A 13,121-nucleotide genomic window follows, 5' to 3' on the forward strand; every position below is an offset into this window, starting at 1 on the left:
GAGACCTCCGTCCGACGACTGATGGCTGTGCGGGCCGTGTAAATACCGCGCCACGGCCGCTGCATCGTAGGGTTCCTGGTAGACACCCGCTAATAACGACGATACACGAGTCGCAGCACGACGAGACTTTGGCGCCTCGTCCACTGGACGACGTCCAGCGAGCACATGTGTGTTGCTCAGTGCAACGTCGGGCACGCTGGACCATTCTTGTGATGCCATGATACTATGAGTGTCTACCTTTGGTGGACGTCCTCCACAACTGGACGATCGATGACTTCGAATTCGAACCATCAAACGAGCCAACTGGCGTGGCGGGTGTATCTTTCGCGTCGCGAGGCTGCTTGGTTCTGCTTATCGCTGGTCTCCTTTACTGCAGAGCACGCGTGCATGTAGACTCAACATCCACGCGCTCAGGGGTACCGGTATAGCTGAATATCAGCGCTGGAGGAGTTGAGGCTTGCCACATGCAGAGTGGATCTGTATTCTCTAGCTTATAAGTTATCTATCCACACGAATTTGCACCAGCTTCATGCGCATCTAGCTTGTGCGCAAGGACGCTGTGCATCGGCGCGGGCAGTTCGCCTGCGTGGGTGCCGGCGTCGGTGCCGCCACAGCATCCAACCCACCTGGGCAGAAGGTCACGTCGACACTCGGCGTGGTGTCGGGGCAGGCGTGCGTCTTGAAGTCGTCCGTCGGGTACTGGTAGGCGTCTTCGCAGCCGTCAGCCAGACACGTGACTGCCGTGCACCCAGACGGCGCGATCTGCATCGGGGTGTTGAAGCCAACGCCGCCAGTGACCGCCTTGCAGTCCTCCAAAGACGAACAATTGCCAGGCTGCAAAGATAGTGATGTTAGCATCTAGTTGGGAGTCATTGAGCGCGACTTGCTTCGCTTACCCCTGTCTGAACTCCCGTCGGGATGATGCTGATATCGTACCAAAGAAAGCCCCACGACACCGAGAACTCGGCCACTGCAGCAGCATGCAAAACATTATGAGTACCCGCTCCACTGAGCATTATCTACAAGAAGGCAACGTACGTGTGGCTTGAGGGTGCCAGCCGTTGCGGAACATGCCGCTGAAGCCTTCTTCAAGGTACCGCGTCGTACTGCAGCCAGGGTCGATGTTCTCCGTGTGGGTGTTGTTGTACAGCTCGATGGTGGAGCTGCAGTGATTGTAGAAGCTCACGGGGATCGCATTCGTCACAGCCACCGCACTCGAGAACGTCGCCAAAAAGCCGTAGAGCTGCATCGTGAAAGTTGCGAAGACCGGAAGTTTAGAAATGCATCACCACCTGAAAGCCATGCATCGCCAGCATCTCGTTGCTGCATATTGCGGTGCTGTTGACAAGACTAGAAGCACCGAGCGCTGGTACCCTGCAACAATATCTCGTCCTCGAAAGCTCTCCTAAAAATATGGCCACCTTTGGATTCCGTGCACTTCAAGCACGGTGTCAAATTCTGACCCCGAAAGAACGAAGCTGTTGGGAACGTTCGCCAAGTTGCCGTACCCGATATACTCGCACGACATTCCCGCATGAACCACACGCACTTTAGATACTTCAAACATTGGCAAGTGCTCAAAATGTATTGACGCGTAAGTTATAAAGACTTGGAATGCCAGCTTTAGACCTTACATCGTGGGGATTCGGTGTACGGGAGTCGCCATGCCCGAGAAGTTGTCGAGCCATTCGAGGTCGTCCTTGGGCGAAGCAGCCTCCATCTGCTGCTTCTTGCGGCGCGCCACGACAATCGCGCCGACGACTGCTAGCGCACCCACAGTCGCAGCCACGATAGTCCCCACGGGAGTGCTGGAGGATGAAGCCGACGTGGTAGTCGCAGCTTGATCGTTCGAGCCGGCCGAGGTTGGGCTGCTCGGTGTGGACTTTGTGGAAGTTGTGGTGGCCGCTGCGGCTTGCTCGGTCGTGTTGTCCTCCGAAGGGAACGTGATGGTGTTGCCGCTCAGAGAGCCACGGAATGATGAGGAAGACGAAGACGACCCACTGCTCTCCCATGATGACGAAGGTGTTTCAGTAGGGGTTGACATCGGGGTTACTAGGGGCTCCTCCGTGATCAGAGCTTCGGTGGGAATGGTGAGCTTGAACACTTGATCGGCCGTCGGAACGGGTGTGGCGGTCGCCTCCGGCGTTGGGGCAGATGTTGGTGCGTCGGTTGTTGCCACCGGCGCAGAAGTCGTTTGTGAGGTGGGAGCCTCGGTGACGGGAGACACCGTTGCAGGCGCTTCAGTCTTTGGTTTTGCAGTCACTGGCGCGGTGGTCGGGGCATCGGTAACTGGTGCTTCCGTCGCTGGAGATGTGGTGGCGGGCTCACTGGTTGAAGCTGATGTCGGAGCAGAGGTAGGAGGTTGCGTGGCTGGTGCTTTCGTGGGGGGTTCAGTGGGAGGCTGGGTGGTGGGGGCCTCGGTCGGTGCCGGTGTCGGTGTCGGCGTTGGTGCCGGCGTAGGGGCCGTCGTCGGGGCTGAAGTTGGCGCCGCTGTGGTCGGAGCTGCAGTGGTTGGGGCTGCAGTCGTCGTCGTCGTCGACGAAGTGGAAGTGGAAGTGCTGCTTCCACCAGGGCAGAAGGTCAGGGTGATACTGGCCGTGTCAACACACGAGTGGGTCTTGCCGTCGTCACTTGGATACTGGTAGGCGTCAGCACACCCGTCTGCAAGACAAGTGACGGTGGTGCATCCGGACGGCGCGATCTGCATGGGGGTGTTGAAACCCGTGCCGCCGGTCACCGCCTTGCACTCGTCCAGCGACGCACAATTACCTGGCTGCACCAAAGAAAACAATGATACAGGTGAGTGAGTACACAGCTGAGCCTTGCTCTTGCAGTCAAACAAACTTCACTTACCCCAGTCGATCCAGTAGGGATAATGCTGATGTCGTACCAAGTGTAGCCGCCTGTAATGGAAAACTCAGCCACTGCAGTGAAAATACACCGAAATGTTGTTCACACTTGTTAGTTGATCAGACCATAACTAGAGAGTTCCTTGAAACTTGGTCCCAGTCTACTCACGTGTTGCTTGGGCGCTGGCGCCGTTGCGGAACATGCCGCTGAAACCCGATGACAGCGTTCGGGTTGTGCTGCCTCCGGAGGCGATGGTCTCAGTTGCCGAGTTGTCGTACAGCGCAATGCTTTCACCGGACTGGTTCTGGATGGTCAGCGGGGCGGCATGCGCCGTTGTCGCCAACGCAGCAACAAGACCCGAGATCAAAAACTTCAGCTGCATGGTACTATGCGTGGCAAATATGCGAGTTGTGATCCGTGGGAAATGTGTGGCGAGAGGCGAATTGGAAAGTGAGAAACACTGGCCAAGCTTCAGCAAAGTCGCTGCGGCTGAGCTCGGCCAACTCGCTTGCGTGCGCTCCATTGTACACCTGGTCTGTCTGTCAAATCAGTCACTCTTCGCGCGTCATGCACGACATGTTCGAATGCTCGGGAGTAAGGTCTCCGATGTCGCTTAGAACGCCCCGCCACACAGAGTCCCGATGGACGACGGAGGGATCCGGAAGGTGCACCCCCGCCACGTCAGTCCGCTCAAATCATCGCGTCCGTCACAGCGTGGGACCTATTGTGCCTTGCAAAAATGTCGATGCTCAGAAGTAGGATATATCGGGTCGGATATAATTTGCAGCTCAGAGATAAACCCGAGGACTCCAGGTGGAAATACGATTTAGCTTGTTAAACCTCGGTCGAGCTGATCAAGAACGTCGGAATTGCCGTTTTAAATCGGCCAAAACGACCGCCCTCCCGATATATCGGATGCTGCCCTCGTGCCGTCGCGCTATATCGGATGCCTCACTCGTTGCGGACTCTGGTGCTACCACACACACACCAGGACACTATTATTGTAAGGCGCATTTGCCGGGCCGGTGCCGCTAGCTTCAGCTCTGGTTTCGGCCGCGTCTGTCAGACGTTGGTACCCGCGAGATCGCGCCGTTTACGACGAGCTAGAGATCAAGTCCAAACAACGCCACATGCTCACGCGGACAGTAGAGACGTATGCAGAAGAAAGTCAGATAAATGGACAAATACCACACAATCTTGTTCAAAGAACTCCCTACTGTGCATTAAATTAAAATTGCGTCGCTTTCTATTGTACTTGCTTAGCAGATACAGCTACAAGTACCTTGGCCTGGTCGCGTCGGGGCCAGGTCCACCGGCCGCTGCGTGTCGACTGCCACCCCATCAAGCCCGCAAAGCCCACGTCACTCTTGTCCGACACCTTGTTCGCTCTGTACACCATTCCGGGTGTGTTTGTGCTCGTAGACCGATACCTCCTGCACTAGCGCTCCTGGACACAAGCTTGTTCGCCGTCTTGGCGTTACCCAGCAGCTCCTCCTAGCGGCGCAGGCCTCGTCGTGGCGCCGCAGCTCGAACAGCAGCTTTACGGAGGCAGCCGCGCGCTCCGGGGGTTCGCTCTCCAGCCACTGCTCGGCCGAGTAGTTGGCGTTCTCGATGCGCACGTGCAGGTCCGCGGGCTCGGCATCCTCCATGACCTCGTCCTTGTCGCTTAGTCGAAGCCATACTTACCAGACATACTTACCGCGTAGCCCTCAAAAACTGCTTTGCCGGTGACAGGAACGTGCCTACGTAAAGCTCACCGCGTCGTCGCATTTAAAGCATCCTGTCCCTGTAGCAATCTGTAGCAAAAACACAAGGAGCATCAGTGCTTGTCGGTAGCATCTAGCAGTAAGCAGGCAGGTTCAGGGAGCTTACAAAGCTGGGTGCAGTGAGCGCAGCGCAAATGGATGCTCGTGTGCTCGCAGCCAACGAAGTGGTCGGAATTAGATAAACTTGGGGGAGGCAAAACAGCGACTTTGCCTCATAGTTATTCAACCCTACCCCTACAGAGCTCGGATTTATCTTTTCCGACCACTACGATATCCGAGGTCAAAACGAAGGGCAAATTAAATGCAAGGCACAATAGATCCGTGATGGGTGGACGCCACGTTCCCGTTTCGACGCGCGATTTAACCCAGTCAAAAGCTACACTTTCTATTCATCCTGCTCTATCCTTACTGCAATACGTTGATCTCCCCATGCGGCGTGAGAATGCCCACGTACGAAGAGAAGGACTCCTTGGGCTCCATGGCGTCCAGCTGCTGCTTTTTCCTCCTTGCGATGACCACGGCGGCGATCGCTGCCACGAATATGAAGGCACCACCGACAGACATCACGTAGGTACTGGTCGATGGACCCGAGCCGGCGTTCTGTGTTGATACAGTCTGTGTGTTGTCGGTTCCCCAACTGCCTCGCGTCGACGGTGTCGCGGTAGTCCGTGCCTCGGGAGGCACCGTTACAACGGCAGCTTGAGCCTCAGCGACGAAGTTGTCGTGAGAAGAGGAGCTGGTGGAGTTCTGGGCCATGGAGTTCGAACCAGACCACGAGGAGGTCGATACGGGCACCGGCGTCTCCGTTGCCGGCTTCGGGGTCGACGTGGTAGGCTGTGGCGTTGAAGTGGTTGGCTCCGGCGTCGGAGCGGCAGTGGTCGACACTGGGGTGGCGGTTATCGGCTCCGGCGTAGAAGGAGCGGTGGTGGGAGCTATTGTCCTGGGGGCTGCCGTTGTCGGCACCGGTGTCGGAGCGGCAGTCGGCGCAGCGGTTGGTGCGGTGGTCGGTGCTGCTGTCGGTGCGGCTGTGGTTGGAGCTGGCGGCATGGAGGTAGTCGAGGCGATGGTGCTGGATCCACCGGGGCAGAAGATCAGGTCAATGCTGGCTGTGTCGGCGCACGAGTGCGTCTTGCCGTCGTCGCTAGGATACTGGTAGGCGTCAGTGCAGCCGTCCGCCATACAAGTGACGGTGGCACACCCCGATGGAGCGATCTGCATTGCTGTGTTGAAACCGGTGCCTCCCGTGACGGCCTTGCAGGCTTCCAATGACCCGCAGATACCAGGCTGCAAGTAGAGCAGAAGCTAGTGAGTGGATTAGTGCATACTTGCCATGAAAGCTCAACGTACCCCAGTCGACCCCGTCGGGATAATGCTGATGTCGTACCAGATAAATCCACCCGTGATGGAAAACTCGGCCACTGCAGTTGTTACCAATCACCAGTTTGTCAGACAAAGCAGTAGTCATCAGAGCTCGAGCAAATGTTAACTCACGCGTAGCTTGAGAGCCGACCCCGTCGCGGAACATGCCATTGAAGCCCGAAGAGAGCGTGCGAGTCGTTTTACCACCCGATGCGATGGTCTGGGTCGCCGAGTTGTCGTAGAGCTCGATGCTCTCCCCACATTGGTTGTAGATGTTGAGCGGTGCGGCCTGCACCAGCACCAGGCTCGAAGCTAGCGAACTCGCAGCAGTCAGGAGCTGCATCGTGAAACTGTCGAGGGTATGCGTGGCCTCGGGCGAAAGTGGAAAAGTGATCGGGGTCCGCGCCTCCCGGTAGTCGGCAACTCGCCACCACGCACGACAGTCATGCACGCTCCAGCCATGGCCACACAGCACAGCTTGCACTGGTCCTGCGCATAGTGTCGCACCCGAGCGTGGCATACACTGCACGATCTTTGAACGGAAACGCCGTGCGTGCGGAAGGCGGGCGGAATGTTCACTCTCGCAGGCGTTTCCTAGAGCCACCGGTTTCCAGTTCAAGCAATGCAGGCTTGCGATCGCGTGGCGAAGTGCAAGGTGCAACCTGCTCGGTCAGGCAGGATCCACGGTGAGTGTCGCTGCTGCCGCATTTTGGAATGTACTGTACGGGCCGACCATTGCTGGACGCTCGACCATACACTGACGCTCGCGAAAGAAAGATCGCGATTAAAACTGAGACAGGTAGGACTAATAGAGCCGGACTATGTGGACCACATACTTCAGTTTTGGGGCTCTCGTCCGTTTTGCCTCGTGATCGACGACGATTGCGCTCTATGCTTTCGAAGGCTCTGAACCAAAGCATTGCCCTCGACCGAAGCCAGGTCTGCAGTGTGTACGGCTGGACGGAGTGAGGCGAGAATTCTACAGCGCCGTGCGCGTCGAGTCGTCGCCACCGGCTACCAAGATGGCACGACAGCGCTTAACAGGCAAAGACGCGACGGCAAGCGAAAATTCGGCGCCCCAAGCTCCAGTACCCAGGCCTTCCAGCCGGCGCCCGCACCCCAACCGCTCACCCGCTGTGTTCTTCGACTCGCATCCGCTGTCCGAGTGCTTGGCAGTCATGCGCCTGAAGAAGCGCAGCTCGGTGCAGACTGTCTTCAAGCTGCGAACTTAGCCGATTCGAACTTAGCAGAGAGTCCACCTGTCAGTTGTGGACAATATCAGAGGCCGCTCATTGGTGGGTGGACCCTTTCGCCGGTTTCAACTCGTGTACTGGCTCTATTCCACGATCAGACGAACATCAAAGCCTGGTCATTTTCGAGTGACAAAGGTTGGTACTATTGGTTTTCGGCGCCGCTCGCTGATTCAGCGGTGACCTGCAAGCAAGTCGGACCAGATGAATGAATTCACCTCGTGGGATCTTCTGTTGAGTCAACTGTGTCGACCAGACCCGCACTGATGCTCAACAACATTGGGTGGCTGCATCTTGGTGCTGGGTTGCATCTTGACCATGTTACAGTAATTGCCAGATTCCGGACCTGAATCCGGAAACCTGTCAAATCTGCAATAGAGCCACACTGGCGACACATAAAAAACCTCGTGCCAATCAACTTCGACATATTCATTCCGGACGGGAGTGTAAAGAGCTAAATTTCGTACTTATATGAAATGTGTAAATCCCCTCCACTTGATCTCTCTCTCATTCGGTGTTCTCGGAGACAGCGCGGACTCAGCGAGCGCGGCAGCACGGCAGACAGTGGACGGCAGGCAGCAGCGTGGCGGACAGCGCGCGCGGGCGGCAGCTCGGCAGGCAATGAACCGCAGGCAGCGGCAGATCGGCAGGCAGCTCGGCGACGGACAGAGCTCGCGCGTGCGCAAGCCCGACGAGAACTGGCGCTGCAGACGACACTGGACTCCCCGAGGTAGGTCTCCCCCCGTATCCACGCCCCCGTAGCTCAGCGGAAGAGCGGGAGACTACGTCTCCAGGCCGCTGGTTCGACCCCAGCCGGGGGCAATCTTGCTGTGTGCTGTGTGCTTTGTGCTGTGTGTCGCTGTGCTGTGCTGCTGTATGTTGTATGCTATGTCCTGCTGTGCTGTGTGCTGTGCTGCTGTGTGCTGCTGCATGCTGGTGTGTGCTTGTGTTGTACTAGGTGTATGCTAAGCCAAGTCTGATTCCCCCCACTGGTGTGACGCTGGCGTACAAGCATCGGTCACTGCACCACTGTTTTTCAAGGCAAGGAACTGAGCGCCGAGCGTGCGGTACGCGTCGGGATGTGACGTTCGCAGCTGCCGCCAGCGCTTTCGTAGCGACGATGCTTTGCGCGTTGGCTTCTTCTGGTCAAAGGTATGCAATCGCTGATTCGCTGTGTTGTCCATCTTGAGAGCGAGCTCCCACACTAGGTGCTTCCAGGCTTGGTACGCGGTGGAGTCGTTTCGTGACGGCTCAGCAGGTACTTCAAAGGATGCCTGGTAGAGAACCATCATGATGTTTACTGCTGCCTTTGCCTCAGCTCGCTTATTCTGCTCTCGTTTTCCTTTGACTGTTTGCCAGATATGTTCGACATACCAAGTCAAGAGGCAGCCCGCCAGCGTTGTCGCAGTTGCTTGGGCTGGCGCAGCGGCGAACAGCGGCGCTTCGACTGACGCGCCAGCTAGGGCTTCGACTTGCACTGGGTTTGCCGGTTCCAAGGATGGCGTGCGCGCAAGCAGCGCTGCGTGTGCGTCTTCTAGCCGACCAAGTCTATCGCTGATCGCAGTAAGCTGACCCAGCATGCACCCGAGGACGGATGCAAGCTGCGTATCGTTGCTTGATGCTGCTCTGCTAACATGTGCATGGTTCGCTGTACGCCAGCGAGACTTCAAGTGCTCGCCCCACTCGCAGCACTTCACGACGGACACAGCGGATCCCAGACGAGCGTTTGTCGATGTGAGACCACGCTCCAACTCGTACAGGTATCTTGCAACGTGTGCCTGCGACTTAACACTGTTCTGTGTAGCTTCCAGGACTTTGCCCAGGTGCATTAGCAGCGCAGCAAACGTGGCGTCAACGACGGCTCCGGCTACGTTGAAGCGCGGGTCAGGGAGGCCGATGACATGTCGGAACAGCTCGTCTCGCAGCGTGACAAGCTGCCCATACTCAGCTCTGGGCAGTCTATCCTGCAGATCGCGAATTGACGGGGTCACTACTGGTACGTCAACCTGCTAACACCTTGCCCACACTCTGATCTTCTTTTGTTGTCGTGCCTATATAGGCAAATGCTTCGGTCAGCGATTCCAAGAGCCACGCACCACGCGTGGAGATCCACTGTATTGCAAGCTTCGGCGATGCATTGGCATACGCCGCTGCGCCACGCCGCAGGGAGTGGCTTGTCATGTTGGGCGTGATTGCTTGCAAGGTGGTAGGCTGCATTTGCTTTAAAGCATCTCGAATAACCTCTGTGATATAGCTTGCGACGTTGGGTCTCTTTCGTTCACGTTTTAGCGGTGGTTGGGTTGTAGTTTCTGTCGTATGTTCCCGGCTTTCCCAATACAAGACCGCTTCTTCTTGCGTGTAGGTCTGTCCTCCAGGGAGATCGGACTCAGCATACCGCGGCACCAACAGGAATAGGTACTCCGAGGGTTCATCACAGCAAACGAAGAGCAAGCCAAATGCGTGGAGCATGCATTGCTGCCAGCGCTCAGGGGACTTGAAGATCGACACGCCTTGCACAACGGACGTCTTGATGCGCGCTATGTGAAGAAAGAGTTCCCCAGAGGCAGATAGTTAGAGCTGCTGTTTACGAGCAAAGCAGGTGTCGATCGCTCGGCCGAAAGTGTGCCACATCATGTTTAGGAGAGCAGCATCGTGAATAGACTTGAGCCCGGTAGCCACCTCTGCATTCACGACTAAGTGCTCAACTAATACACACAAATCGTTGACAGTACATCCTGGTGCATCGTTGGTCTGGACATTGGTTCGTAAGTTGCGCTCTTCAATGTTGCTTGCCATCTTGTCTCTGATCTTAGCAATGCGCTGCGAATCCGACAGGGAACTTGGGTACCGTTCTCGTAGCATATTGAGAGTCTGAGAAAAGTAGCCTAGCGCCGTAGACTTAGCCAACAATCCATCTCCCGAACGTGCTCTGTTGCTCTTTTTAGTTTAGAGGAAAATGGCGAACGCTGTTAGCAAGGAATAAAAATTCTGGGTAGGCAGGCTAGGTCCCTTGGTAAGAGAGCAGTCCATCGCATCTAGCGTTGTCGGAGTTAGCCCAGCCGACTCGAGAAACTCTGCAAAGTATTTCTCAGCTGCTTGTTCTTGACCAATTGTCCCTGCAGGCGTGTCTAGCCCTCGCGCAGCGCGCCGCATGATGGCGGTTGCTCTTCCAGATGCGTTAACTGTGAGAATGAGAGTGACGGCAGCTAGACACCGCAGTTGTAGCTATTCATAGCGTAGTGCCAGGCTGAACTAAAGAGCACTTATTCGATAACCAAACTTTGTACTTGGTTTCAGTATGGTTTATTTCACTGTAAGAAATTCAAATTCCCGGAAATAAGCTGGCGCGCCTCTAACCTACCCCTAAATGTGTGTGATTCGCTATAATAGGAGGGATTGCGATCGTGATTGGCCTATTTGACGACTTATCTCGTACGGGGCAAGGCTTTCCGTCCAAGCAGGACTTATCCTACAGTAAGAGCTCTGTTGCTCGAACACTACAATTTGGCGGCGGTTGAACGTCGCGAAGCGAACGGCCTCATGACATGGCGTACGGACGCGAATTAAACTTGTCCGATCGAAACGCTCGACGAGTAAGTTGTGTGTACGCAACCAAGGGCGGAAGTTCAAGGCTTCAAGGCTGGCTGCTTCGGCTGACCTGCTCGGTCGCAGAATTTATTTGGTGTTTCTGGTCGCGCCACCCCGTATCGGACCATCGGCGTGAAATATGCCGCTTGCCATCGCAAAGTGTAGGCGACACATTGCACCAGCCACAGCTGCAATCGGCTGGAAGCTTTTACTTTGGTCTCGCTGGCGGCTCATGATCAAGAGTTATCTGCCGCTGGTCCGGTGCGTTGGTCGACCACGTCAACAGCGATCTTCGGCCACAACATACCCCTGTTTCGTCGCTGAAAGTACCAACCTGCTGGCGACCCGTGTCTGACGTGGGGCATCTGCTTCCTGCACATACAAAGCTCAAGTGTTCATCCGAATCACAAGGTGCCACCTGTTGCACACTTTGCATGGCGTGGAGTCGCAGAGCTCGGTCTGAATGGATTTGTGCGGCCAGGTGCCGGCCTCCGACACGGGAGCAGGTCCGCCCACATCGACAAACGCTAGCTGCCAGCTCGGACCGACCAGCTTTGTACATAACTCACCTCCCCAAGCCTCTCACGATGCAGATCCAGGCTTCCGTCGCGGCGCTCACGCTCGCTCTGGCCGCGTTCACCGTCGAGGCCTCCGTGCCCGTGACCGTCGTCAACCAGTGCAGCGAGAGCATCGACCTGTATGACAACTCGGCCACCGAGACCGTCGCGGCCGGCGGCTCCACCTACCGCACGCTGTCTGAGGGCTTCAGCGGCATGTTCCGTAACGGCGCCAGTCCCCAGGCCACTCGTACGTTGCTGCAACTATGGGTGACTTGCAACGCAATGCAGGACGAGTAGTTATGCTAACGTTGTGTTCGCGTCTGTTTGTTGCAGTGGCCGAGTTCGCCGTGACCGGCGGCTTCTTGTGGTACGACATCAGTATCATTCCCACGGGCGCAGTTGGCGTAAGTGCATGGATTGATTGATGATACCTTCGCGGGTGGTGGTGAAGTCGGACGCTAACGTTTGATGTGCATGGCGTTGTTGGCGATGTTGTGCAGCCTGGCTACTGCGGGTCGCTGGACGAGTGCAAGGCGGTGACGGGCGGCACGGGCTACAACACCCCGATGCAGATCGCCCCGTCGGGCTGCCAGACCGTCACGTGCCTCAACGACGGCTGCGCCGACGCCTACCAGTACCCTAAGGATGACACCAAGACCCACGCGTGCTCGGACACCACCAGCGTCGTGCTGACCTTCTGCCCCGGCGGCTCGGGCGCCTCGACCTCGACGTCGCAGAACAGCTACGTGCAGCAGAGCGCCCCCGCTCCCACGACGGCTGCCCCCACGGCTGCTCCTACGCCGGCCCCCACGGCTGCTCCTACGCCGGCCCCTACTCCTGCCCCTACGCCGGCCCCCACTCCTGCCCCTACGCCGGCCCCCACTCCTGCCCCTACGCCGGCCCCCACTCCTGCTCCAACGCCGGCTCCGACCCCGGCACCGACTCCGGCACCCACGCCGGCACCGACCGAGGCCCCTACGACCCAGCCTCCCACGGAAGCCCCCACCACCCAGCCGCCTACGGAAGCCCCTACTACTCAGCCGCCGATTGAGGCTCCGACTTACGCGCCGTCCAACTCGACGACGTCTAACGAGACCGAGCAGCAGGCGGCCACGGTGGCGCCCGAGAAGGAGACCAAGACCGGCACCAAGACCGGCACGACTACCACTTCGTCTGCCACGAAGGACTCGTCGTCTCCGGCCGCGCAGGTGGCTACGCCCGAGGCCACGACGGCCACCAAGTCGACGGGTGCCGAGTCTACTACTCAGAACGAGTCTTCCACCGACAACACCCAGAGCGCCAACACGCAGAGCGAGGAGTCGTCGGGTACCAGTGCCGGCACGTACGTGGCAACGGGACTGGGCGGCTGTGCCGTCGTGGCTGCTGTGGCCATGGTGGCTGTTATTCGCAAGAAGAAGCAGGAGCTGGACGCCGTGGACGACAAGGAGTACACCCAGGACGGCCTCATGACGCCCGTGACGCAGATCAACGTGCTGTAAGTCGTGCGTTTACCCGACTGAGGGTCGTGTACATACATGCATACATGCAGTACCCCCAGCCGTAGTACTACCGTGGTGAGTCATCATCTCTCGGGTGCTCGCTCGGCTAGACAGTTTTGACAACGGTATCAAGTGCGTGTGGTTGATACGAGCGGCGTCCGGGGGTGTGGTGGAATTGTGTATTTGATGAATCCGAACGAGATCCGCTTATTTTTTTGATTAGATACATTGTTGCCTTCAAGGTCAATC

The 13,121-nt window shown here is 57.2% G+C and overlaps 4 protein-coding genes and 1 non-coding gene across 5 annotated transcripts; 2 read left to right on the forward strand and 3 right to left on the reverse strand.

Annotated features, from left to right (window-relative positions):
- Window positions 1-537: 537 nt before the first annotated feature.
- Window positions 538-1,249, reverse strand: PHYSODRAFT_471587 (hypothetical protein; the record flags this gene model as incomplete). Its single annotated transcript, XM_009515757.1, has 3 exons — window positions 538-834; window positions 897-970; window positions 1,039-1,249. The coding sequence occupies 3 exons, from the start codon at window positions 1,247-1,249 to the stop codon at window positions 538-540; spliced, it is 582 nt and encodes a 193-aa protein (XP_009514052.1).
- A 1,311-nt stretch (window positions 1,250-2,560) lies between these two features.
- PHYSODRAFT_405610 (hypothetical protein) lies at window positions 2,561-6,318 on the reverse strand (the record flags this gene model as incomplete). Its single annotated transcript, XM_009515758.1, has 3 exons — window positions 2,561-2,773; window positions 5,964-6,034; window positions 6,108-6,318. Coding segments are annotated over 3 exons (495 nt in total), but the record flags the coding sequence as incomplete, so codon positions are not given.
- Window positions 6,319-7,977: 1,659 nt separating this feature from the next.
- Window positions 7,978-8,047, forward strand: PHYSODRAFT_t2. Its single transcript has one exon. It is a non-coding gene; the product is annotated as a tRNA-Val (tRNA).
- Window positions 8,048-8,190: 143 nt separating this feature from the next.
- On the reverse strand, window positions 8,191-8,805 carry PHYSODRAFT_470952 (hypothetical protein; the record flags this gene model as incomplete). Its single annotated transcript, XM_009515759.1, has 1 exon — window positions 8,191-8,805. One exon carries the CDS (start codon window positions 8,803-8,805, stop codon window positions 8,191-8,193), a length of 615 nt encoding a protein of 204 aa, XP_009514054.1.
- Window positions 8,806-11,400: 2,595 nt separating this feature from the next.
- On the forward strand, window positions 11,401-12,872 carry PHYSODRAFT_467820 (hypothetical protein; the record flags this gene model as incomplete). The annotated part of the gene is made up of 3 exons (XM_009515760.1): window positions 11,401-11,620; window positions 11,707-11,777; window positions 11,874-12,872. The coding sequence occupies 3 exons, from the start codon at window positions 11,401-11,403 to the stop codon at window positions 12,870-12,872; spliced, it is 1,290 nt and encodes a 429-aa protein (XP_009514055.1).
- Window positions 12,873-13,121: the final 249 nt, after the last annotated feature.

The sequence above is a fragment of the Phytophthora sojae genome (genome assembly GCF_000149755.1).
Source record: "Phytophthora sojae unplaced genomic scaffold PHYSOscaffold_1, whole genome shotgun sequence".
In the NCBI taxonomy this organism is placed as follows: domain Eukaryota; phylum Oomycota; class Peronosporomycetes; order Peronosporales; family Peronosporaceae; genus Phytophthora; species Phytophthora sojae.